Genomic DNA, 27,902 nt, shown 5'->3' on the forward strand with positions numbered 1-27,902 from the left:
TACATAGCCAGATGAATGAGAATACTCAATCTAGGTGCCACCAAATCGTAACCAGCCTTACCATGCCCTCACGATGTCACCGGGGACGCAACTGCCAAAAAAATATTTTTGGCGGCGAAGGGGACGCTCCAATAAACAATCAATAAACTACCGGGTTTATTGGTTGATTTGCAAGGTACTACATGGCTCAACTATGTTTTACATAGGGGTTAATTAGTAAAAATCGCGCATAAATCATACGACGTCACTGACAACACCGGGGACGGCAACTCGATTTTGAGATTGATTTTCCGAATAAAGTTATACTAAATAACTTCTAATGACGAACTATTGTCTTCAGTTCTCTTAGTTGGTCATTCAACTGTCATTTTACCTATTTTTCGGTGATATTACCATTCTCAATAATCTATAAAACACCCACATATCAACGTCACGTTAGATCGATCGGTGGGGACGCCGGTAGGGTCAATTTTCGTCGGAAGGTATCGAGATGATAAACACTTTCATTGGACTAAATTCTTGCTTATGTTATGAGAGCAGCATAGTTCAGTCGGCTAATCTGGTGGTAGCCACTGTGTGTGCGCTTAACCATGGAGATCTCTAGTCCCCGGTTCAATTCCCTTTGCTGCTTCTCCGTGTGTTTCAGCTGTTTCTTTTTTTTATTATATTTTTTTTCTCTGCAATTTTAGGCGATTGTGTAACTGCAATCATTTATGTACAGTATACATTTTTATAACAATAACTATAATGATTTGTCTACGCCCTCGGCTTAGACTCCCTAGGCCTAGTAGCCTAGTAGTAGGCCTATTTTATTTAGCCATTTTGCCAATTACCATACAGTTTGTCATTCTGGAAGTGTTGCCGTTTTGGTTTATTGCCGTTATGGTCCATTGTCGTTTGGTCTAAAAGTGTTGCAGTTTTGGTTTTTTGCCGTTTTGACTTGTTCCCTTTGTTTTTTCTTCTGATCGCATTTTGGCATTCAATTCCTCTATCAAACTCCATTCAAAAGTTATATTCTTGTTTCTCAAAGTCCTAATCATTTTTATTCGATCAATTTTTTTATTTTTAAAATTTCTCTTCCCAAATAATTTTGGCATACGGAAATAAAACGAAATACATAATCATAGATTAATATAGTATCAAAAGACAAAAGGACTTGTGCTGTAGATGTAACTAGATGAACTACAGTTGAGACTGAGTTGTAAATGTTACGTGTGTCAGCAGTGTTTTTTGACTCAGCGGCGATTTAATGCTTATTTTTGGTTTATATTTTAAATGAAGTTCTTAATATAATTTCAGTTTTCATTCCAAAATTTAACCACCTCTTCCTTAGGTCAATATGTACCCATTAAATTGTATGATGATATGAAAAAAAATCAAAAAATATACCTTCATATATCAGATTTTAAAAATTAAATAACCGACATTAAATGACACATTCTTTCTCCCAAGTATTTATTGCAACTCTTTCGTACAAAAACAAATCAAAAACATCAAGGATGTTAATGGAATAACAGGAATCACACGAGCATTTCAATTGGAAAAAAGGAATATTAAATTCTATCAGCTGGTAAAAAACAAACTTGGAAAATTTGCAAACTAAAGAAGCAGCAAGCATGAATACACAAGATGCAGCTAATTCATAAATGCAATTAAATATAATTAATATACATACATTCAACATTTAAAGCTAGGTGGACTGTCTTTTCTCTTTCTAGTAAGAAAGGTAGCTAGTTATATTTCAGCAAAAAAATCATTAAGCTTAAAGTGTAAAAAAATGCAAAAACATCTGAAATTTTATTCATAGTCTCATATTTCAATACCACTTTAAACACAGAAAAGGAAAATTTAATCCAAATTTTGGATAATACCACAGTTACTATACAGTATCTCTGATTATACAGTACTAACAGTTTTAACATTCACAAATATTTGAAGTGGAGCTGTAGCTTAATGGTGACGGTGTTCACCCTACAATCCCAAGCCCTATCTTCACCCTACAATCCCAAGCCCTATCTTCACCCTACAATCCCAAGCCCTATCTTCACCCTACAATCCCAAGCCCTATCCAGTCACAAACCAGAATTTTTCTCGCAGACAAAAAATACTGTACAACAGCTTCACTTCTTAAGTTTTGTCCACACTATCAAATTTTATGCGACAAATAAATGTGATATGCCCATATTTGGGTGTAATACGACATCATCATGTCCATATATGGGCAATTCACACAAAATTGATAGTGTGCACAACAAGTGCTTAGGCCTCTGGTGGGAATTAGTTTATAAAACAATTACTACTTTCACAGTAAGCTTCATCCTCTGATATTGATGAACCATTTCTAGGAACTTTAGCTAATACGCACTGCAATTAATGACATGTATTTTTCACCATGAGCATTGCAAATGTAAAAACACAAACATAAGTTTGTGTGGTCGGGTGATGCTGGGATGAGTAATTATGATAGTTAATTATGATTTAACAGCTTGATTTTGTTGCATCTGAGCTAACTGAGCTTGGTACTTTATGTTCATAACTTCCATCACAGCTGAAATTTAAAAAGAAAAAAATCTTATTTTACTTGGTAATAAAAATATTTAACTACGCACATATTCTTTTATAATAATATTCTGCAGATCTCATATTAAGTATTATTTCATTGTCATTTTAAACACTTACAATCAAATGGTATTTAAGTGTTGGCTGTGAATAAAAACATAATCACTATGGTAAAAACTTTCCCCATCTGACACCCTAACTGCATTTTTAAGTCCACCTTTTTGCGGCCACAAGGTGCCAATTATGTATGTTATTTTATGGTAAAAGCTAATCCTGCTTGACACATCTTGGTATTTCTTGGAGATTTCTGGCCGGGAATGTAAAACGCATTGCTGTATGATGTATGTACGGTAATTAGCATGAGTTTCATTACTGTAAACACTTTTTAATAGCTTCAGCCATGTCAGGACTATCAAATTCTATTTGACAAAAACATGCTATATGCCTAAATATGGTCATGATGACATCACATCATGACCATATATAGGCACATCATGACTATATTTGGACATACAACAGTTTGGTCAAAGAAAATTTGAAAGTCTGGACAAGAATTAGGCATAAAAAACAAATATTGATTTAAATAAGTCATCAGCAGTTTTTTGTTACTGAATCGTTTGTTACCTTGTTTTAATTTGAACTTTTCTGCCATTGCAGGTTGCGCTTTATCCATTTGTTTAGTCATAAAGTCAATTTTACGTTTAAAATATTCCTTTGATTTTTCCACAGACTGCAAAAAAAAAAAATATATATATTAAAAAGAATGGTATAAAATATACACTATAAAATATATAATTACAGTAAGCTAGTTCAGAAATTCTAGCCAAGGAATTACACTTATCTCATAACAAGACCTCTATTGAGACCGTGGTTTCTATGTAATCAATGTTTCAATTATACAAAGGATGGAAATACAGTACACTAAATGTAAGCTTTTGGTAAAACTTTTGAAGACACAAATAGGAATTCAGTTTTGTGCATTTAAGAAACAATTAATTTTTTTTTATAGTTAATGAAAAGGGGGCCTACCTTCTCCACGTAATAACCAGTGCCAATATCAATCAAAACAGTTTTAACATCACTTAACTGCCCTGGAACATATAGCTAAAATTTTCATATGAAGGAAAAACTCACAAATACTGTATTGTACAGAGTCTAAGACCAAATAAAAAAAACAAACCACAATCCTGTTTGGATTACTTGAAAAAGAGGGTGATGGCCCTTTTCTTTTGTTATATATGGTCATAGATTACATCTGCTATTTTAGGCCAATGTCAATGGGTGTCTGGATTTCTACAGGATTTCTTATGGTGAGTGTTAAAAAGAGAGAAAGCCCAAAAATATGATTTTTCCCCTTTTTTCTGTAAATTTCAGCATAATAATAGTGAATAATCAGGGGCAGATCTGGGTTGAAATTCAGGGGGGTGGGGGTAAGAATTATGACGACCCTACTTACCATGGTCAGCTCACTAAATAAATACAAGATATACGTAAGAGGATTTCACCCAGGGGCGGATCCATGATTTGAAGTGGGGTTCAAAATGTTACAAAAAAAAACCACAAAAAGAAAGGGAAATTTTTATCCTAAATGGTGGGAAATGAGCCTCTGACTGAGGTGTCTTTTAATAACTTTTAAGTTCTTCATAATTCAAGGTTTTCCCCCTCTTGAAAATGATCAAGTAAATTTTCTTATTTGTATTACAGTAAATAGGCCTATTATGTGTGTATACATACTGAAAAAAAAAATTGACAGACAGACATGAAGAACGCACTTTCGTACAAAAATTATGTTTAGGACTGTGAACAAAAAACAGTGTTGTTAATTTATGCCTGTGTAGGTCAGCATGCCTTTTGTGCAGCCCTTAAATTCAGGCATGTTTATCATTGAATTTTCCTATTGTAGCAAAAAAAAAAATCAACTCACAGGTCCTGAAAAGGTAGGCCTAGAATTGTTTTTTGCTTGGCAGCTCAAAGGGGGGGGGGAACCCCCTGACTCTCCAATCACATCCGTCAATTAATAACATTACACAAAAAAAGAAAAAAAATAGAGAAAAAGTTTTTTTAATCAGAATAAATTTTAAAACACTTTGAATATTAATAACTCAGAAAAGGATACCGATGAAGTCAGTGGAACAAGTATGTCTTTTCCTAAAAGAAAAAGAAAAACACTTTACATTCATGTAAACACAGGTGGGCAAAGTTTGGCCCGCATGTGGCTCAACAGTGATTTGTGCAGCCTGTGAAAATAAATTAAAAACCCTATGTATGCGTCCCACTTTGGCTAGAAAACACCTTCATTTTTTACGGCCTGATACCAATTATCTGTAAAATGTAATATTAAAACTGAGCATAGAGCGGTATGTTTGTGTGCGGTTCTCAGTATGAAATAAAAAAAAATCCCTTTGGCCCTCCGACCCATTTTTTAGTTCAAAAGCCAAAGTACAGATACAGTACCTTCATTTTCTGGTTTGAATTTGTTAAGACTTTCAAGAGAATCTACAAACTTTCCCTGTGCTAATTTCAACTGTTGTAGAGAATTTTGCAAAACATCAACTTCCTGAAGAAACAACATATCAAAGAAAAATGAGTTAAAGAAAATATAATTTCATCAAATTAAATATAATATTAGTAGACATAGCTTGATTTCATAATAGAAAATGTTAGGAATTTAACAGACAAAGCATTACCCACCCATGAATACTAAGGCAACCTGTTGATATCATTGTGATCTTTGCTTTGTACAAAAAGAACAATCTCCTGGCGTTTATTTTGGCTGCAGAGCAGTTCGACTGCAACATACTGTATTTAACGTCTAGAATATCAGAAAATTTAGTGTTTTATTGGTCTTATTATTAAAAGTTAATAGACTATACTTACTTTACAAATAAGTAGGTTTATGATACCAGCTACTATTGTGAATTTTAAGTTTGTTAAATTTGGAATTGCACTCGTTTCTTGTATGTTATGCCTGGCCTAGGCTTCCCGAGGTGAATTGATATAAATAAAACACGTTTTTTTGCATTTCCCACAGTCTTCTTATTACTGTACTTTTAATTAAGTCAATAAGTATATTTATTATATTTATATAAGTTTGTTTTAAATTTATGATTTTAAATTTATTAATAATATTATTATTATTATTATTTTGTTTGTTTTTATCAAAAATCAGTGCACTGTTAGTGATTTGCTTACAGATAAATCAAAATAAATGTTAATTTCAGTGCAAATGTTTGATGTGCAAATTGTTATTTGCACATCTCACATTTGCTTATGCAGCAGGATAGCATTTGTTTACATAGTTATAAATGGCAAGATAAAGAAAAAAGAAAATCTTATCTTGACCAGAAAAAAATTAAGGAAAAAGATTAAGTATTTACAATGACAGATTTGAAAGACTGGAGTGATGTAGTAGTGGTAATAGAGTGATCAAGTTTATTCCAATCTAAAATGGTTTGTGGAATAAAAGAATGGCAGCATATTTTTGTGTTAGCTCTGACTGTTTCGATATTGTGGGCACTTGATGATCTAGTGGGACTGCTGTTAAATTCAATAGTGACATTGGGAAATGAAACCAGTCCATTGATAATTCTAAACAATAAGATTAACCGGCATCTTTACGACGATCTTTTAAAGACCTCCAACCAAGTGATTCAATTGCACACTAAACAGGCAGCACACTGCTGCACTGACTCAAGTTTTATGACATCTTTCTGTAGATATGGGTCCCAGACACTAGCACTGAATTCTAATTTATAACGGACCAAGAAGAAAAAAGCAAGTTCTTTGTATTTTTTAAGGCAGAACTTCAAGTAGCCAATAGTTTGGTTTGCTTTTTAAATTATATCATCGATGTGGGAGGACCACTTCAGATCCCCTTTAATGGTAACGCCCAGGTATTTTGTGTGAGGGGTCTGTGCAAGAATGGTATTATTAATAGTATAGAAAAAGAAAGGTTTGGGCTTAGAACTTCGGTGAATTGAAAGTACAAAGCACTTTGACTCATTGAATTTCATCTCCCATTCTTCTGTCCACTTGACGAGAGAGTCAAGGTCTCTCTGTAGAAGATGTTTATCGTGAATATTTTTATTTTTCCATACACCACACAATTGTCTGCAAATAAGGGCACTTAGAAAAAATTATTAGATATCACTCTTTTTTTTTTTAAATTGATGAGGGAGGGTGGTTTTTTTTTTAATCGCAACAATAGATTATTTCGCTTTTGTTTTTATCGATGAGGGAGGGACTGTTTATATTTGGTCTGTAATAGTAAATATTGTTTTAATTTTATAGTTTTTTAAAGAAAATGTATTTGAAGTCACAAAATTGCATGTTATTTTTATGCTGTTGAAAGGATACCCTGTTGAAATAATTGATGCATCAAAAAAACATTTAAAAAAAAATTCCTGCATCAATATTTCCAGAATTTTTGACGCGGACGGGAGTGATAATCTAATAAATTTTTCTATTTGCCCTAAACAAAGGCTGGAGTTTACGACTGATGGAAGGACTTGTTCTACAAACAACAAGTAGGCCCTAGAAGTAGTACAATACAGCTAGGCCTAGCCTACTAGCTAGAGTCAGACCCCTCTCTCTACCCTAGCTAGGCCTGATGATACTGTTGCTTCAGTGATCAACTCCCTAAAATATTATACTATTTGCAACCAACGGAAAAGGGCTTAAATAAACGCTATCACGACCTACTGGCTAGATAGACACCTCGCCCACTGCGGGAATGATGATGATCATTGTCCCCCGGCCCCAGTGTCACACCACCGCACCGAACCGAAAGAGCTCGTCGGCTTAAGATTTTAAAATCAAAACAATTAACAAAAATTATACAAATTTAATATGAACTACGGAAACAAAGTTAAAATATATAAGCGTTTGTACGTCTTACCTGTTCTAATGTTTCTTTCAATTGATTTAAATGAGGTAAAGGGAGTTGCATCAGATCAATTTGCTGCTTCTTTTCTGCCATCTTGAACTATGCCCTCTTTTACGGCGGGCTGGGTGCCAAAATTCCCCTTTCTGAAGAGGGCGTGCGTTAAAAAATAAGCAAAAATAATAATATATTTGGTACTTTTAATCACCATTTGATAATTTAAGATATTGTCACGTGAAACATATAAGTAATGCAATATAGAAAAAGAAAGACATAATAATTATTGTTGTTAGCCTACCGGTATTTTAGTAAAAACATATCATTTGTAAAAAATATAGGCCTATATAAAGTTGATAAATTTATTTATTTTTTATCATGGGGGCATAGCGTATGGATTATGATTTATTAAATTTTGCAACCAAAAAGGCAATAATTTATCTTTCTGCTAGTCATAGGTTACATAATCATAAATTAATACAATTTTCTCCGAACACTTTGTAAATATAAATTATTATTTTTTATAGCATTCATGTTATACTTACATAGTTCCGGTCATGAATATTAATGAACACCATGAATGCTTTCATCTTTATCGTTGCTTTTGTCTCAGACCTTACATAAAATATCATGCCGTATAGTATGCTAGTTATTGTATAGCACAGATCGACCCATGTGTCCGATGATGAACTTACTGTATAGACTTCCAGGAAGAGCATATTATAAGTATTCAATTAATATATTTGAAAATCATATATCTGCCAACACACATTAGGATGTTTTAGTTGTGTGTTTAACAGGGGCCGATCCAGAATCAGAAAAAGGTGGGGAGGTGGGGATGGACCTCCAACAATGTACACTAGGGGTTCCGGAAATTAAGTGTTTTCTAGACGGCCGTAAATAACCTCTGAGGCGTTTTCGATCAATATATTTCTTTTTCTTTCTTTCTTTTTTTTTTTTGGCTTTTATTTCAATATTCAAAAACTATATTCAGTTGAGTACAATTTACTTTACAGTTTTTGTTTAAGTCATATATGTGTGTATACAATTAACAAAACAAAACTAAAACGACCACTAATTCTACCTTGCGATCTCTTAAAATATTTAAATCTTCGGAAGGGTTAATCTTAGAATTAAGACTTAATCGTTTCCAATTAAAGACAATCCGGATGGTTTCCGACACCCCGTTTATACTGTTACTAAAAGGAACTGCATAAAACCGAATGATAAAAAAGCTGGCCTGTTTTCACCATCCTCATCAAAACAATAATATTGTTACAATATGGATGAAGCATTAACCGTGTCAGATTCTGAGTAGACTGAGACTGTATTAATTTATACAGACTTTCATTCTCCAATCAGAATTAGATATTCATATTTTGAATGGTTTAACAAATAAAGAAAACCCCCAAAAATCAACTTGGGCCATTAATTCACCAACTTAGGCGGGAATCCACTCCGACCTTCGCCAACTCAGCCCTTTACTAACTCAGCACATAGCTAACTTGGTCTTTGACAAACTCAGTCTATACGCAAAATCAGCCCTCGCAAACTTGGCCCTTAGCCAACTTATCCCACATCAACCTATTGTTATATTATTCCATAACATTTATTTTATACTGCTGTTCAATCATGATGTCATCTACCGTATCTCCCAATGTTATTTTTATATCCCAAACCATGTACTTATTTTTCATTAGTGCACGTTTTCATTTACCTTTTTCCAGTTCGTGTGCAAAGGTCAAAACAACTTGTAGGTATCAACATATCGCGCACCACAATGATTTCTACGTATTAGTGTTCTTACACCTGGCACTATGACGCGTGCCAATGGAAAGAGAGGGCAGACATTCGCTCAATCGTCGTGTGATGACAAGTGGTAAATTGAAAAAATGACAATCATATACATGAGAACCCTAAGAAAGTCACATTCAAACTCAATATTATGTAAAAAAAAATTAAGGAATATGATTATATAGTTAAACTTGCCAAAGTCGACTTTGCATAACTCGAATAATTTCTAAGTCACTCATATTTTACATGCCAAATTTTTGTGCTTTCTATAATACTTAAGTAATTATCTGTAAGTCAAATTTTATCTGAGTCGAACACTTTTTCAATGCCATTGTGGATTCAACTTAGGCAACTTCAACTGTATATAGATACAGTTGGGTGAAAAGATTTTGTACACCTAGTAGTACAGTAGAACCTTGTTTTGACGTACCTCAGTGTTACGTACACCTTTTATGGACGATGGTGTCATCAATATTAGTACAGTATTTAAAACACCTAATATATGTTTTTATCGTCAAATAAAGTTTTACCACACAATTTCAATTAGTGTTTTTTTATGAGTCGTCAAATTACAGTGTACAACTACAAGTAAATAATCTGCTGCTGCAAACGATTGTCTTTGTTCAACAGCAACGTTTATTTGTGTCTATAAACCTGTTATCTAAAACCACGGGGACTGAGCGAGATGAACAACTGCCATTGTTTTGGTGTACGGTACAAAATAATTTCTTTCCTGCTTAGCTTCGTGTACGTACGCCCTCTGGTCCTGTACCTTGCGTAAAAACAGGTTCTACTGTGGTGTTTTTAATGTGCATGGTCAGTCGATTTTGTTCATGCACTGCAAAGCATGTCACAACATTTTGCTTGATCTGATTGTCTGAACCATTTGAACAGCTCTGTTGTGCCCATCACAAATTGCTTTCATGAATTTTTACTGATTGGATTTTTTAGACTAATAAATGGAAAACTACCCAAATAATCTGTTTTATTATTTTCAGTTTCTTATAATCCCATTCATATTTCTCTTGTAGTCAGTGAAAAAATTTCCTGTCTTTGTGTTACTTTGTACAACATTTTCTATATGTGGCAAAGACGAGCCAAACCAGTCACTCCTGGCAAAAATCAATTTTTAGTTACTAATACAGGGTTAATTAGTAATGGTAAGAGATGGTAAAAGAATAATTGAAATCCGACATTTCCTTATAAAGTTACAAGCCTATTAACATACAGCTGTTTAAAGAACAATATTTGAAATCATCCTTCAAAGCCTATGATTTCGGGCGTTTCTGAGGATGAGACCATGGTAAAAAAGATATTATTTTACCATTTAAAATAAGGAAAATAACAACATATATGGTGTAAGAATTAGTTTAGTGCAATACAATAGATTGCATGTTTTGGCCATTATCTCTGAAACACGATTTGCGACGAGTGACTGGTTTGGCTTTGTCTTTGCCGCATATCACTTCTTCTCTGCCTGCCAGGCTTGTGGCACACTGATGCATGAAACAAAGCTGGGGTTTCTACTGCACCGATTAACAATACTAGCCATTGCATGAATAATGTTTTTTTCAATTAATTAAGTTTCAAAAACCTTCTTGAGGTAGTTGCAACCTTGATTGAAAACCTAACTCGGATAATTATAATAACATATTTGTATTTGTAGTTTTATGTGTTTTTATTTCATTTGATTTTTTTGCTTTTGGATAGTGTTGTTTTAATCCATGTTTCATTTCTGCATCTTTCCATTTTTTTTTATTGCAGACTAACCTACACGCACTTAATCTTGATTGTGTGGATTTTAAATCAGTTCAGAGCTGTATACACATATTTCATATGCAGATATGCAATAACATCCAATTTTATAACACCTCAGCCAGAGAAACACAAGAGAAACGCAATATTCAACCACAATGAAACGTACTGTGAGAAATATATTGATCTTGTCAGTTGTTACTGTCATCAACATTCTCATCTACACATATGCAAGTGGATCTCACATGTTTCTTTTCTCAACGAAGCCTTCAAGGAATTCATATAAGTTGCAGGAATTAAATATAAGAAAGAATTTGGGTGGCGGTAGTACAGCAGTTGAGAAATGGAATCATACAGCAAAAGATGCAGTTAATTTGGGACAGGAACACTCAATTAAAAGTAAAATTGTTGATCCTGGTCCTATATATAATCTTATTCCTGAAAGTGGTAAGCAAGTAGAGAACAATGAAATTAAAGATCAATTGGGAATCGGAGAAAAGATTAATAATGCAAATGATATGACAAATGTTGGTCATCAAAAAGTTGGAAAGGCTGAAATTCCTGCAGTAGAAACAAAACCTGTTAATCATATTCATGTTGGACAGGGTATTGGTAAACCAGATATTTCTGTTGGTAAACCAGATATTCCTGTTGGTAAACCAGATATTCCTGTTGGTAAACCAGATAATCCTGTTGGTAAACCAGATAATACTGTTATTAAACCAGATATTCCTGTTGATAAACCTGATACTCCTGCTCAAAATAGCGGTGTTTTCCAGGTTGATGCAGAGTTACTAGCACTTTCACAAGGACATCACATTTTCCCGCATAATTTCAATTTAGTTATGAATCATCCAGAAGCATGTCATAATTCAGATGGATCTCATAAAGACATTTTTCTTGTTGTCTTCATTTCCACCATTCATAAAAACTTTGATCAGCGGAAAGCAATCCGAGAAACGTGGGGTAGTCTGAAGGAAGTCGGTGGAAAGAAAATAACCACAGTCTTCCTTCTAGCCAAGACATCGGACAAAAGCTTACAGAAAATGGTTGAAGAGGAAGATAAACAATATAAGGACCTAATTATGGAGGACTTCCAGGATACGTATAAGAACTTAACTCTGAAAACCATAATGGGTATGAAGTGGGTGTCGATGTATTGCCCACATGCTAAATACGTTATGAAGACAGATGATGATATGTATGTTTCATATCCTAACATAGTAAATTATCTTTCTTCGCATCCTGATACCCAAAAAGGACTTGCAATGGGTTTTCTTATAAATGGATCGCCAATACGTGACCCTAAAAGTAAATGGTACATGCCTAGAGAGACCTACCCAGGAAATAGATATCCTCCTTTCCTCTCAGGTACCGGGTATGTGATGTCTTTAGACGTTGCTCGCAGAACGTATGTTGCATCTGTTGACACACCATTTCTATACCTGGAGGATGTGTTTTGCGCCACTGTATGGGATAAGATCGGTGTCAAACCAAAACGTCATGCTGAGTTTCATAATTGGAGGACAGCGTACTCATTTTGTCGTTTTAAACGAATAATGACAACACATATGGTTCAACCCGGTGAAATGCGACGTATATGGAATGACCAAAAGACACGCAAAATCAAGTGCTCATGGTAGTTTTCTTCATCTTTAAAAGTATTCTGATGATATTGTGGAGTAGTATTGATAACTGTACTGTATATAATTTACTTTTTGTATCATTTTATAAGACATTCATACACAGGGCTGCTTTTAAGGCTACTAAAATGTGTATCCGACATTGCATTCCTTTCTTGAATGAAATTGTGAATAAATTGATGAAAAAATGTAATGGAAAAGGAAATATATGCATGATGTTAAAGTGAAATCTACTCACAACAAACAGCAGAATCAGTTCATAGAGTCTGTATCTCTAAACTCGAAGGGCAAGGGAATGGGAAGCATGTTTTGACCGTCAAAAGTGGCACTTTCATCCCAAAAGATTCTGTCATAAGGTGTGGCATGTCACTTTATTTTCTTTCTCCAGTGGCGGACAAAGAATTATTTTGCCAGGGTGAAGTGAGTCTCAGTGGCAATCAAGGTCTGGAGGGAGAAAACAGGGGGAGGGATGGATGGAGCCATTTGTTTGAGGGCGGTTTTGGGGTGTTCATTTACCTTTAGCAATTTTAATCTCTTAGTCTTATCAAAATGATTTCACACTTTGGCTGGTGATTATTTTGGCCGCTGCCACAAGGGCGAGCATACATTTTGCCACCTCCTGGATCCACTACTTTTCTCCTGTTCAAATGAGGGATCTGCCAAGTGGTATCAGTATCTGAAATTAATAGGAGATCTGTTCATTAATTATTTTGTTTGGACATAACTTAATTGCTTGTCATTTGATTTATCAGTAATTTTCATTCCAAAAATGTGTTGTAATATTCTTTGGTAAAACAACTTAAGATTACGGGGCCAATCGATGAAGATACATAGTTTTTCCTCAGAATGGTATTCAAAAATTGTTTTTATCTGATGAAGTTTGGCACAGCAAAATCAACTAGTTGATGGTGTCGTTCATACATATCAACAATCCTAACAACGGCGTATGCACAAGCTAGATAATGCATATGATTGCCTCAGGCATGATAAATTCAAAATCTAAGTAACTTTAGAATACACCAACTGTTGTAATTGAAATTTTACATATAAATAATTATATATGGTCCTGCAAAATTTCAGAAGGGTATAAATTTCAAGTTATGTTGTTTTTTTTTGGTACGGCCGTCTTGTATTCTATAGTGTATATATGACTTTTTGTAGTAATATGTCATTAGTAAATCACAAAAAAACCTGACAAACTTTGAGTTTGATCTGCGCCTTAATTATTGGAAGTTGATAATTAAGATTAATATTTGACCATTTTAAATGAACAATTAAATAATTTAATTTAATTTCCAAAGGTTTTAGCTCCGATGAGGAGCTCTAGAAACACACAGTTGATTGATTAGTAGATCTTTTTTAGTTCTACTGCCTCTATTATTCTGCCCTCATGAGGAGCTCTAGAAACACTTGGCTGATTGACTAATAAATACTATAGTTAATTGATTAATAGATCTTTTTTAGATCTACTGGCTGTAGTATTCTTACCGCATCGGAGCTTTCGAGATTACAAGAACTTGTTTATATATTACCACCTGACAGTATATTTTGACTGCCAACAATTTTTGTCAATTGATTTAATTTCGAAAAATGTTTTTCATATGTTAAAACCTGATTACAGTATATTTTTACTATCAACATTTTTTGTCATCTCATCAAAACTCAAAACTTCTTTTTTGTCAATTTATCTTATCCATAGTTTTGTGTAGTGGTGTATGGCTTTAAAGTCTTTAAATTAAATATGTATCCATTGGTGACTCTAGGATAGAAGGTGAAGGGGACAAAGCTGTCTAACAACAGATGTAGAAATTCCATTATCTATAGGGCTCCTGTCACGTCAGGTTTTAAGGGTTAAGCTTTGAAAATGTCAAGACACGAAGCACAGAAAGACTGGGAAGATTTTTAATCTGTACTTAAGACCTGTCCAGACTATCAAATCTTATTTGACAAAAACATGTGACATGCCTGAATATGGTTATGATGACATCACATCATGACCATATATAGACACATCACGACTATATATGGGCATACAACAGTGTTTTGTCAAAGACAATTTCATAATCTGGACAGAACTGTAAATTTCTCTAATTGTAGTATTTTATTTCGGTCCAGATGATAAATCATGGTTGATGGGGGTTTTGCTTGTCAGATGGAAGCCCTCATCAGCCCTGCTCTGGTACCACTGTCATTTGTATTATTTAAATGTTAGTTGAAAATATATCAAATAAATGTAAGATAATATAAAAAAGAATAGAGGTTGTTCATATTTTTCATTTCTGCTATAAGGTGCATGGATGCAGATATATGCTATAGTATCATGTGCTCTAAAACCATGGCATATTTCACATACCGTAAAACCTTGAATAGAAGCCAATGGGCTTTAATCTCGAGAAGCCCATCTTGAATTGAAGCCCCATGGGCTTACTGTACTCTCGAGAAAAAGCCCATCGAATTGAAGCTCCCTCTATAGTTAGCAAATGTAGCCCCGAAAAGAAGCCCATCTCCAAAAGCAGCCCATGGGCTTCTTTTGACGATTGCATGGCTTTCTTTAGGAGATAGTACAGTACATACGCTGTACATGAATATAAAATAAATTAAAAACGTGCTTGGTTTATGCCTGTAGTTTTGCTGATTTAATACCAGTTAGGCGAGACTTATTTTATTCCTTGTTTCGCATACTTTTTTTTTTTTTATTATCAGAGAAGGGTAGAATAAAAATAAAATAAAATTTTGTTTTCTTATTTAGCAAATAATTTTTCCAAAATCATCCAGACAGAGGAGAAAATAGAAGTAAAAAAATGTTATTGGTGAATGTAAAATAGGATGGTTAAATGCTTCAAATTTCTATAATTAGGAAGAAATGTACATCTCTTGTCTTTGGAGATTTCTAGGCAGTGAAGGGCGTAAATAAAAATAAAGAAAAACTTTTATTTTTTTCTGAAATTTCCACTTTTTCTTGGCGGCGGGTGTGCTAACTGGCCAAAAATAAAATTTTAATTTCATTCGAAATCATCAATATTTACAGTCAGTAGGTTCGCTAAACAAGGTATAAATAAAGTCTCGCCTTAATACCCTCTATGATACAGATTGACATTGGCCCTATTTATTGTTTTATAGGGTGTGTTTCTACTGATAAACACAAAATAATCAATTTTTAACCACTTTTTTAATTAGTGCCCAGACAGCCTGCCCGTGTTGCAACTGCATTTTTGCTTTTACGAAAATTACAGTCACTTTTTTTTTATACTGTACAACACGTTTTCCATACTGAATACAGTAGTTTCTTTCTCACTAACATGACAATATATCACATGAATTCTGGTCATGTTGACGAGGAGGATATGGTGTGCGGCGAGAAAGCGAACAGTTTCGGCTGTGCGCATCGGCACAACGAATGAGCGAACGAACGAGGACAATCAATTTTTTCTTTCCAGTAGAAACAGACCCTTGGTAATAATTCATAGACTTAACAGCATTCATTTTGAATGGAAGGGAGAGTATTTGCGGGCAGACTTGCCCCACTTGAATTCATGACGATCATTGGTCTTGTATCCATTTGATTTACTTCTTTTCTGATCTAATTTATTAATTCTTAATTATAATCAATATTGCCGATACACTTCCTTATTTGGTGTTAGGCCAAAAAAAAAAAAATTCTTGTGTTGGCCACGTTTTTTGGAAAATCCAAAAAATTGGTAGGTCAATAGGAAAAGTTGGTTTTTTTTGGGGGGGTTTTTTTTTTACCAATAATGTGTTTATGCCTAAAAAGTAGAAAATACACAAAATTCAACAGACCATTTTAAAATTTATATTGAAGAACAAAACAATCACATAACACTGTCGCTTTGCCTACCGTCCAGCAAGATAGGGCTATTCCAGCCTTTTTAGCTCATTAAAAAACAGTTTTCGTTGTAGTAAAAAAAACAAACTAAAATGCCGAACCTCGATTTCGTACATTTTGGGTCGGTTGGACGTGGCCAGTACAATCATTTCTTTTTTTTTTTGGCCTTGTTGTTCATAATTTAAGCTAACTTAATAATTAGTAATATATGATATTTTTTAATAATAGTATTAGTAAATCAAAGGCCCTATGCATGTTTTATGTAAAGTCTAATCAGGGAGGAGTTTGTCTACCCCATAAAATAACTATTTAAATGGTGTGAATTTCAAGGAAAGGCAGACAAAATATAGGTCTACTGAACAGTAGCTAATGATATGGTGTTACAGATTTGTGTAAAGTATCTAGCATTGTTAATAAATATAATAGATGTACAATGCCAATTTTGTAGCAGCCCATGAAAATATTTTTAAAAGCATTTGTGCAGCCTGCCTAACATATTTGGCTAGAAAGCTCCTTCTTAATACAGCCAAACGTCACTTATTTGTAAAAATTAAAACTGAACTTAAAGAGGAATAAAAAAAAAACGGTGTGTGTACAATTTTCTAAGCACACAGGAAACATTTAATTTTCACACTAAAACATACAAGTTTGTGTGTTAAATAAAAAATTCTCTTTGGCCGTCCGACTCATTATTACGCGCACTTCTGCTATAAAGTCTTGATGGTAGATTCATTGTTGTTTGTCCAGAACTAGTAACACTGTAACGTAAATGCTCGAATAAGCGCCGCTGTGGAATAAGCACCGCACCAAACCTGATTTTTTTTAGCTAAGCATCGCTCTAGAATAATAAGCACCGCGGCGTTTAATCAAGAGTTTATATTACCCTGTGTGTAATGAAACACTTCACGAAACAGGTTTTAAATACAATGTGTTAAAATGAATGAATAATACAATGAAGACACAAATATTTCTCTATAAACGTTTACAGTATTTACGATGACGTAGGACCTTTGATTGATAGGCCTACTGCACTACGGGAATACGTGAGATGTAACATGGAACGGGCATTTTTTATAAGCGCTGCTCTCAAATAAACACCGCTCTCAAATAAGATGTGTTTTATAAAGAGATAAATAAATGTGTTTTTTATCAATAAATAAAGTGAAGAAAAAGCGCTGCACTGAAGCTTCCAACAATTTTATAAGCGCTGCAGTGCTTATTCAAGCATTTACTGTATGTTTATATAATTTTAATTGGGCAATGTGTGCAATAGTATCAATTTTAATTTAAATCTTTTTGTAAATAAATAGTAAGTGAAGGTTAGAAATCTGTAGATTAGAATTAAATTAGATGAAAGTAAAATAAAAAAGCAAATTTAGAATGTTAAAAATTTACATTTATTGATACAATGAGGCACTATTTAATTTAATGGTTAATCATTGATACAAGTAGATAGTAATTCACACTAATAAAATATTCATTATACAGTAAAATGCTTAGTGAACTATGACACTGACACAGTAAATATTTAAATCTGCCTAGTGAAGTGTGATGTGCACTATCACTAATATTAGCTAATGGCTTGATTTCACTAGCTGGCCTCTGGATGAATGGTTAACATGAATAAACTTTAGTGACACAATGCATTCTGTAAGTAGGCCTTTCTAAGGAAAATCTCCGACAACTGTACAGTTGTCAGTAGGTGTGTTAGAGTCTTTATTCTGTAGTATTTAAGTGGTATTCATGTCAGTAGGTGTGTTAGAGTCTTTATTCTGTAGTATTTAAGTGGTATTCATTAGGTAGGTTTAATTATTATTATGGAAATGTTATATAAATTGTGGTGTTTACAGTGTGTTGCAGCTGTAAAGGGTTGAACACAATTTTATACAAGGATTACTATATTTTGTCTACATCTCTATCTATAAATGATACATCAAAATAATAACGTTGTACTTTAATAGACAAGTATTTAAATTCCATGAAGGAAACTAACAGAAGTAATACGGCAAAATTAGGTTTTAAAAAAAGATGAATTGAAAACTTTAACACTTCCAATTATGGGTGATGCCTTGATTGATTAATACTATTATTACTATCATTTATTAGGCCTTCAGGCAAAATGGTTTATAAATACAGAAAAAGATTAAAAGTCAGTATGAATCCTTGGTTGATTAATAGTTTTGCTGTATTGTTACAGTGGTGCATGGGAACGTGGATATGCACACCCCCAAAAAGCTTGCTCCCCAATGCACTACCCCTCAGGAAGTTTGCTGAGCTAGTTTTACTGTACATATAACATCACCTTATTTTTTCAGCTACCACTCCCACACTCAGTATTTGGGACCCCCCTCCCTTGCATAACCTTTACACCTCCTATCAGTTCACTGGCTATACTATTGAATACTGTAGTTTATAACATGTACCAAAATACATGATTTGTTAACCAATAGAATTCATACAATTATGGATTCCTACATAATAGACCATATTATGGTCACAGTAGCAGAACACTTTGCATACCTGCCAACATTTAAAAGAAGAAAAGAGGTAGGAAGTTATTGAGAAAATGGCGCGTAGCACCATCCGAGTGCGAAGCCCGAGGTGGGGTTGGGTTTGGGAGGGGGGGTGTCCCCCCTCCCAACAATGGGGATCCAGGGGGCGCAGCTATAACAGTTCAGTAAATTTAAGGGTTTAGATAATCGATTTTAGAGGTACAAAAAATGGAAAGGATGGAAATGTTCAGTTGGTCAAACAAATACATTAAAAAAATTCAACACACTAAAAAGTTTCAAAGTCTGTCCTGCAACTCACACAAAAAACATGAAACTGACCTTTCCTCGGTGACTTAATACAACTGTGGTCTGCAGTCCATTGGTATTTAAATTTGTTATTCCACCTGGATTTTATTTTACTCATTGTGAAAAACTATAAAAATAGGATCAGATGATAGATCGTGGCCTCGTGTGATCCCACACTACTCCTAGGCGACTCAACACCACGCACGCCTCGAGTTACCATAGGTTACTGCACCAGGCGCCAAAAAATAATATAGCTTGCGGTGTCTAGTGTACTAGAAAACACCAGTTGACATCTGGTGGTGCTGTTTGTTTACCTAAATATCTGTCTCTTATACACATCTCGATGTGTATAAGAGACAGGGCCTAGAGAGATAGGTGGGACGCGGTAACGTCTTGCTCAGAAAATCGGTAGCCTACCGCCTAAATCGGTAGGGTTGGCAGGTATGCACTTTGTAGTGAATGAATACATGTTTTTCATTTCCAACCGTCCTTCACTGTGCTCTAATGTGTCTATCATAGCATTGTGGTGATAAGACAGACATGAGAATATTGGAATTCTTTGTTTGCACCGTCTGTAGGTTGAAAAGAAAATATGCAAATTAAATGAAGCAGGATTTTGTTAGTATTATAGGAAGATCCAATTTTTAAAGAGGGGTTGCCGGTAGTAACTTGTGCTGTGATAATTTTTTAGTAAAAAAACATGATGTACAGTTATTCTCGTCCCTTTAATTTATTTGTTTCCCCTATTTCCATGCCAGCTAGCTTTTATAGCCTTAACTAGGATAGGAGGCGCCCGAATCCGAGATGGCCGAGACTCAACAGGTGCTAACTGTAGTTCAATTAGATTGAACCCTAGCCAGCGATGAGGGCGTATCCCCATACTTCGGTTTGGGTGCTGGCATGGTATTCAAATTTCACTTCTTTTTATTTTGTGGTTTTGGTTTCCGTTCCATCTTTACACTTGCCTGATAGCGCTTAGAGACTTTTTGTATTTTGCGCTCTATAAATTAAAAACCATTAACCATTAACCATTATTCTGCCTGAAGAAATTCACCTTCCTGTATTTCCCTCTAATGTATTATAGTAATGAAGTGCATACAGACAATACGGTAGCAAATGCATGCAATGAATATAGTTAAAACCATTATATTTTATAGTTATACTTGTTTATTTTTTACTACCATTCTACTGGTATTGATTTGTTATACAAAGAATATACGAATATATGTGAGAGAGATATGGATTGATAATTCCTATCTTCAATTATGCTGTGCACTGAGTATTACGTGTACTTGTGAAAATAAGTACCATCTGGAATTTTACTATAAAGGATTACATGTATAAAATTCATTATATTATAGTTTGTTTCATTTTATGTATGTGTGTACAGTATGTAATAGGATTTATAGTATAATTTCTATTTTAAACTGGAATACCTATTCTGTAGCAAGCTACTAAAATTCATTGCTATAAAGGAAGGAGTATATAATGAATAAATGTTTAAGAGTGCATCCAGTTTAACAGTATGTTACAGTACGATAAAAGTCATTTATAGTGGATGTCAAATGTCATCATTTGACTACAAGGGACCCAGGTGGAATTTGAGGTTGTTGGAGATATTATAGTGGTGCTAATGTCCAATCAGGTGTTGCAAGACTAATCTAAGTAATTTGCCGAAAAATGTGCATGGATTCTAATAGATTAAGTAAGAATGATGAATTAAATTTTTGAATTTCAGGTGGCGTAAAAAACATACACGGTCAGAATAACTGAGGAAGGGTGAGAATGTAAAAGGTGTAGAATGTATGTAACCCTAGGAGCTTTCGAAAAACATCTTGGCTAAAGCTAGAAATCCATTTGTTAGGTTGTGATTGCAGCTTCGTTTGCGGTGCAGGGCATTTTAATCAATATAACTTTTTTATACAAGACTGATTCCATTAGTGCGGTTCGGTTGCATTGCGTCTCCATAACTGCATGCGATTATTTAAATCACTCCATGGAACGATTCATCCGTTTTGATCTCAGCCCACCATGCGGTGTGGAGAATCCATGCGAAAAGGCCTTTAAAAATGCATGTGTATGTGTTTACTTAAAACACACTGTAAACGGAAACGCAAACAAAGCTGGAACCGCAACCGAACCAATGGATTCTCAGCTTTAGGGAAGTGTCTGCTAATTAACAAACGTTTTAATAACCCCGATCATATATTCTTTCCTTTATTATTATAGAGTATTCTAAAATTTCTGTTGTTGAATTTTCAGAACTTTTATAGTGAATATTATAGTGAATTATTGATATTTTTGTAGTATCACTGCCCATTATAAGTACATATATGTATATCAGCTCATTTTTAATTTGTTTGAAACCATGAATTTTAGCTTAAGTACCTATATTCTGTCATAATTGTACATTTATCATTATCATTATTATCACATATTTTCTATTATTTTCTGTACCCAGTATACAATATTATTTACTGATATCTACTAGCCACTCATCATAGCTTTAATCAAGTTCATACCTCAAGTTACCCTTACAAGAGGACGTTTTGTAAAAATCCAATAAATTTATAGGTCGGTAGGAAAGGTTTTTTTTTCTTTACCAATTATGTGTTTATGCCTAAAAAGTAGAAAATACACAAAAATACAACACCATTTTAAAATCTATATTGAAGAGCAAAACGATCACATAAACTGTCGCATTGCCTACCGTCCAGCAAGATAGGCCTATTCCAGCCTTTTAAGCTCATTAAAAAAAAATTTTTTTTTTTGTTATAGTCAAAAAAAAAATTTAAAAAATAACACCGGACCTCAATTTCATACATTTTGCCTCGGTCAGGCATGGCCAACACAATAATTTTTTTAAATTTGGCCTTACTACAATGTTTACATTGGCAAAACTTTTGCAAAATTTTATTTTTAATTTTTTTCCACCCTCCTGATTATCTTTAAAAAAATAAGTTTGCAAAACAAGGTTTAAAAAAATTATCATCTTACTGTATTTCTATTTCTGCAAGTCATAGATGGGTTGATAGTACTCTTCTATAACAAAAAATATTCCATACTCATATTAACATCCTGTTTTAATGATTTTCCAGGAGTGAAGCCTCCACAGAAACGAAAACATATATGGCGCCCTCTATTCAGTAACGTACATGTGATGTTTATGTCAGATGTTTTTAGAAATTTAACCACCCATGTAATTTGTAATCCCATTATTCATTAATGATGGATCATTTAAGGTGTGTGGTAAAAGAGAAACGATGCTAACGATGATTAGATTTTGAGTGAAAAGTGATCAACTTGCATATTTTTTTTTACTATGCAACCTGTTTTTACCTACATTTTTAAGTTCCAAAGATGAGCTCAAAGAATGCTGTTAATGATGTGTAATTATGGTACGCATTTCTATTAGCCTGTAATGATATAACTACTACAAGAGAAAAAATTATGTTAAGGATGATTGCATTATAACTGAGAAAAATATGTTTTTTAAGAATAGATATATATTCTTAGCATGTTTAATGGCGTACAGCGCAATTGGGTTAAAGACTAGATCAAGCGTCATTATATCATCGATTGTTACCCTAAGAATAAAAATTGTCAACAACCTGAATATAGATAAAAATGTGACCGATTAAAGCTGTTAAGACTTTTGTCTTCTAAATATTCATTGAAACGGTAGAACTTTAATCTTCCAAATCTTACCTACCTTCCTAACCTATAATCACAATTATAAGAAAAATTGATACTGTTTGGAATCACTCGAGTACGTACTATTAATGTTGCGATATGTTTTTCGTGATTTTCCGTGTAATTCGCCTTTTTGCAATAAGAATGTAAACCCACTCTACCACAAAATCGTAAGTACGTTAGAACCCCTCCTTTGGGACACTCATTTTCAAGGGACACTATTAAGGGGACACTTTTGCGTGGAACGAGGGGAAATATATCTAGTAACAATACGGGCAACCCCTATTAAGGGGACACCCCTATTTAGGGCTTTTAAACACTGCTATTGGTGCGTTATTGTTTTATTTGGTGCTATGTAGCATGACACTAATACACTCATGCACGTGCTGCACACGAGTAACACCATTATTGCCAGTTGTTGATGTCCATTGCCTCTTTTTTCCCTTCCCCTAACCCTATTGAGGATTTTGACCTACAATGATAGGTTTGATTGTTGTTAGTGCCATAAAGAACTGTGTGGTGGCAATAGCGGATTCAAAGAGTACCGAGATGCCTCCCCCCCCCCTTCAAGAAAAAAAATAAAAAATAAAAATATATATATATATATATATATATATATATATGGTTTATCTTGTCCCCTCACTCTCCCCCCTCCCCCTCTCCTCCAGATTTCAAACGCTGGCCCTGCCACTTGAATAACTTTATTGAACTTTTAATATACAAACACCGGATGACAATATTGGTATCTTTCCTTTCAGGTGTTTTACAAAAGCATACTTATCGTAGCATAATGAGAAGAAAGCGTATATTTTTCTGTGTTGTGTGCTTCAGTTTTACAGTTAGTCTTGGCCTGCTTCGTTTAATATTCGGACCATTGTTATTTTTAAGCCAAGTAGCACCACCAAGGGTAAATGGGAATGTTTATGAAGTATCTAGGCCTTTGTCTACAAATACAAATCAAACAAATTCCAAGCTTCGGTTACCGCACGACTTCAAACTAGTGATAAACAATCCAGAGACATGTCGATACAATAATGGCACCGAAAAAGATGTGTATTTGCTGGTGCTTGTTCTTACAATGCACAAGAACAAAAATCAACGTCAAGTGATACGTAACACGTGGTCAAGCCCGAAAGAAATCGAAGGCAAAAAGATCGTCACTATGTTCTTACTCGGAAATATATCTGATCAAACATTAGTCAATTTGGTGAGGAAGGAAAATGAAATACACAGTGATATTTTAATGGAAGACTTTAAAGATACATATGCAAATTTGACTTTGAAAACCATTATGGGTATGAAATGGGCAACAATGTTTTGTCCACAGGCAAAATATGTGATGAAGACAGACGATGATATGTTTGTTCATTATGGAAACATCATCAAGTACCTAAATTCACTTTCTCGTGAAATGCAGACAAAGTTAGCTGTCGGCAAGTTGATGAAGAGTGGACCAATCAGAAACAAGAAAAGTAAATGGTACATGCCAAAAGAATGGTATCCTAAGAACAAGTATCCGCCATTTTTATCCGGGACTGGATATATAGTGTCAGCTGATGTTGCTCGAGATACATACATACAATCCCAGAATGCAACATTCCTCTACTTGGAGGATGTTTTCTGTGCAACTGTGTGGGAGCAATTAGGGATTGTGCCCAGGAACATGATAGAATTCCACAATACTAGGATACCATATTCTATATGCCGGTATAAAAAAATTATTACATCACATCAACTATCCTTAACACAACTCAGCATGATTTGGAAAGATTTAAAAGTTAATAAAGCTAAATGCTAATTGTTGTTTTTAGTGATATTTTAATGTCATAAGGATTTATTATTAATTTTATTGTCAATCTATAATATGGCCAAAACAAAAATAAGTGTCTTGCCGTGGTACAGTGACAGTTGGAGATAAGGGTCGTTGAGACTTTTTTGAATACAAGTACATATATTGAATTAAGCTGGAAAATCTTATATATTTATTATATATATTTTTGCAAAAAATCCGACCAAGCGTACTAACTTGGCAAAGCGGTCTTTTAAATGGATCAAACACTAATTGAATTTAAAAATAGTACATTAAGCGACAATTAAAATTTGCTGTATGTCGATTATCTAAACAAAATATTGATTCTTATTTAAAACAATTTGACACTGCTACTAAAATCGCAAGTGATTCAGGTGGGAATCAAACCCACTACCTCCAGATAGCTAGCCTGGTGCCATAACCACTAGACTACCGAGCTTGCACTTAGTGATTGGTGTTGAATCCGATCCCCGAGTAAGCAGCGGGTACTGCAAATGCCATTTGCATCAGGAAAGTATCATAGGAGTGATGCTTGCCTAATACCTTGCATATTATCGTACCGAATACCCAGGACGTCCCCAAATACTTGAGAAAAAAAAATCGCCAGTGATTCCGGTGGAAGAGGAACCCACGACCTCCAGATAACTAGCCTGGCGCCATAACCATTAAACTAGACGCAAGTATTTGGGAACATATACGGAACGATGACATGTCAGGTAGGACAAAACATCACTCCTAACCTCGAAAATATCAGTAAGCTCATTCCATTACTTGATTTGATAAATTTTTCCTATCATACTGTATCTACAGTACCAACCAGGTGTATGTCTTGAACTATGGTAAGCTTGGTTTCCATACAATTGCTACACTGTTGCTACAGTGTTTTCAGTGCAATCGTTGTTCCATGGAGGAAAGCTGTTTTTTCCTCCATGGTTGTACTGTGTAGCGACAGTCCCCGACGCAATTGGAAAGGTTGTCTCGACCAACCAATCAGTATCACCGAAAGCTGTCAGCCATAGCGTGTAGCGATTGCATGGAAACCAAGCTTTAAACATTTAATTTTTTTTTTGCATTCACTACAGTACTGTGGCCAGTATTTTCAAAATCTCTAATTATTCTACGTGCATCTTTTGAAATTGATATGCTATTTTGTAGCTCAGCTTGTTTACTTTTGTTTATTGTTTATGTTTTATTGTATGTTAAGTAATGTATATATGTTTTGTGAGTGTTTTCTATTACATTATTATTCAATGTTAATGCTAGTAGGCCTATATGTAATGACACAAGCCAAATGACGGTTTTCTGTTATATTTTTTGAACCCTCTTTTGTCTTCTCACTCTGCTATCTTTAGAGATTTGTGTATAATAGGCCTAACATAAAAGTAAATAAAATGACTAGATTGAAATTTATTTACAAACAATTGCTGCCACGGATCCAGCACAGCGAGGGATTTGTAATTTTGAAAAAAAGGTTGAGGGTCGAATAGCAAAAATTATGAAAATACTTTATGTGATACTTTATGGAAATTATAGAAAACGGGTTTTATTTAATTTTTGAAATTCTATGTAAATAACTTAATCAGCTATTTTGAATGTAATTTTTAAAAAACTATTGATGCAATCTTTAATGTATTCATTCATCCTGTTATGTTATTGGTGTTTGCGTTGTTAAAAGAGATGAAACACAAATAAATAAATAAATTTTGTTTAAGTAAGGCCTAATTTGTGATTGACCAGATAACCTACACTCTCAATGTGTGTTATGCAATTACAGTATAGGAAAGATTAACACACAGGTTTATAGTGGAATGATGATGATGATGATAACAGTAATAATGATGATGACGGTGGTGGTGGTGATGATGATGATGATGACGATGATGATGATGGCGATGATGATGATGATGGTGATGATGATGATGATAATTGGATGATGATGATGATGATAGTAATAATGATGACGTCCATGTTGATGATGATAATACTGTAGTAATAATGATGATGACGTCCATGATGATGATGATGAGGATAATAGTAATAATGATGATGATGATGGTGATGATGACGTCCATGATGATGATGATTGGATGATGATGGTGATGATGATAGTAATAATGTTGGTGATGATGATAATAGTAATAATGATGATGACATCCATGATTATGATGATGATGCTTGGATGATGATGATAATAGGGATAATGATGATGACGGAGAAGATGATGTTGGCGATGATGATAAAGTGATAATGATGATTGGCTGTGGTGATAATGTTGATGATGATTGGATGATGGATTATGATTATGAAGGAGATATCTATAAAATATAGTGCACTCGGAATGGATTGATGAGATAAAATAAACAAGTGATATAAAAAACCTCAAGAGCCGGGGAAACCTGGAAAACCATCCAGTAGCCGGGAACCACCAATTGACCTTTCACCTAAGCACCGCCCCTTGGATATTGTTGCTAAGGTGCCACAAGAGAAAACATTATGCAAACACTAATGTGTTGTGGGACAACACGTGTGTATTCCTAGCGCTGTTCTGATTGGTCAGTTGTTAAGTCTGATTGACACTACGTAGAGGTATATTGAGACATGCCCTCCCGGGTATTGCATATTACTCTGTTTACGTGAAAAGTATTTTCAAAAGAAGCCCTCTCAATTGCCAATAGTAAATACCTTACAGTTTCACCAAAAAGTTTTATTTAGCCCTAGTCAAATTACGACACTTTGAGAAAGCAGCGCCGGTGACAAGCCAGTTTTGTTTGCTTTAATAGGCGCTTTAAAAATGTGTATTATTATTATTATTATAGAGTTGCCCATGCAACATTCTAAATCTGCTCCTGCTATTAGTCCTACTGATTAGCATATCCTACACCCCATTCCCCCACTCCAAAAACTTATTATTGTGTGAACTTTAAAAAATCATCATTTAAGATGCATTTTTGTCTGCGTTCTAAAAACGCGCAAAGGCAATCGGTAACTTCTTCCACTTTCTACAGCACCGAGTCCCATGAATTTTAGGCAGCTACACTGGTGCACCCAGGGGTACTAAAAGGGTAACACCCCATCCATCAGCAGCAGATAAAATTTCTTGCTAAACGTGCAAGCCTCTAGCAATACT

At 34.3% G+C, this 27,902-nt stretch overlaps 3 protein-coding genes across 8 annotated transcripts; 2 read left to right on the forward strand and 1 right to left on the reverse strand.

Annotated features, from left to right (window-relative positions):
* Window positions 1-1,438: 1,438 nt before the first annotated feature.
* On the reverse strand, window positions 1,439-7,582 carry LOC117101989 (prefoldin subunit 5-like). Its single transcript, XM_033242146.1, has 6 exons — window positions 7,457-7,582; window positions 5,014-5,116; window positions 4,676-4,707; window positions 3,589-3,663; window positions 3,184-3,289; window positions 1,439-2,548 (listed from the first exon to the last, which is right to left on the reverse strand). Exons 1-6 carry the CDS (start codon window positions 7,535-7,537, stop codon window positions 2,472-2,474), a joined length of 474 nt encoding a protein of 157 aa, XP_033098037.1. The 5' UTR covers window positions 7,538-7,582; the 3' UTR covers window positions 1,439-2,471.
* Window positions 7,583-9,160: 1,578 nt separating this feature from the next.
* Window positions 9,161-14,884, forward strand: LOC117101990 (beta-1,3-galactosyltransferase 1-like). 2 transcript variants are annotated; one of them, XM_033242148.1, is made up of 3 exons: window positions 9,161-9,317; window positions 10,997-11,599; window positions 11,642-14,884. In XM_033242148.1, the coding sequence occupies exons 2-3, from the start codon at window positions 11,146-11,148 to the stop codon at window positions 12,628-12,630; spliced, it is 1,443 nt and encodes a 480-aa protein (XP_033098039.1). In that variant the 5' UTR covers window positions 9,161-9,317; window positions 10,997-11,145; the 3' UTR covers window positions 12,631-14,884. The 2 variants fall into 2 exon arrangements, with proteins under 2 accessions (XP_033098039.1, XP_033098038.1); XM_033242147.1 differs by having other exon boundaries at window positions 10,997-14,884.
* Window positions 14,885-17,977: 3,093 nt separating this feature from the next.
* LOC117101991 (beta-1,3-galactosyltransferase 1-like) lies at window positions 17,978-26,497 on the forward strand. 5 transcript variants are annotated; one of them, XM_033242149.1, is made up of 4 exons: window positions 17,979-18,124; window positions 21,011-21,075; window positions 21,734-21,846; window positions 23,724-26,497. In XM_033242149.1, the coding sequence occupies exon 4, from the start codon at window positions 23,756-23,758 to the stop codon at window positions 24,761-24,763; it is 1,008 nt and encodes a 335-aa protein (XP_033098040.1). In that variant the 5' UTR covers window positions 17,979-18,124; window positions 21,011-21,075; window positions 21,734-21,846; window positions 23,724-23,755; the 3' UTR covers window positions 24,764-26,497. The 5 variants fall into 5 exon arrangements, with proteins under 5 accessions (XP_033098043.1, XP_033098040.1, XP_033098042.1 ...); XM_033242152.1 differs by lacking the exon at window positions 21,734-21,846 and having other exon boundaries at window positions 17,978-18,124; XM_033242151.1 differs by lacking the exons at window positions 21,011-21,075; window positions 21,734-21,846.
* The last annotated feature ends 1,405 nt before the right edge of the window (window positions 26,498-27,902 follow it).

This window comes from Anneissia japonica, unplaced genomic scaffold (genome assembly GCF_011630105.1).
Source record: "Anneissia japonica isolate Jap-2015-1 unplaced genomic scaffold, ASM1163010v1 scaffold997_len2565447_cov190, whole genome shotgun sequence".
In the NCBI taxonomy this organism is placed as follows: domain Eukaryota; kingdom Metazoa; phylum Echinodermata; class Crinoidea; order Comatulida; family Comatulidae; genus Anneissia; species Anneissia japonica.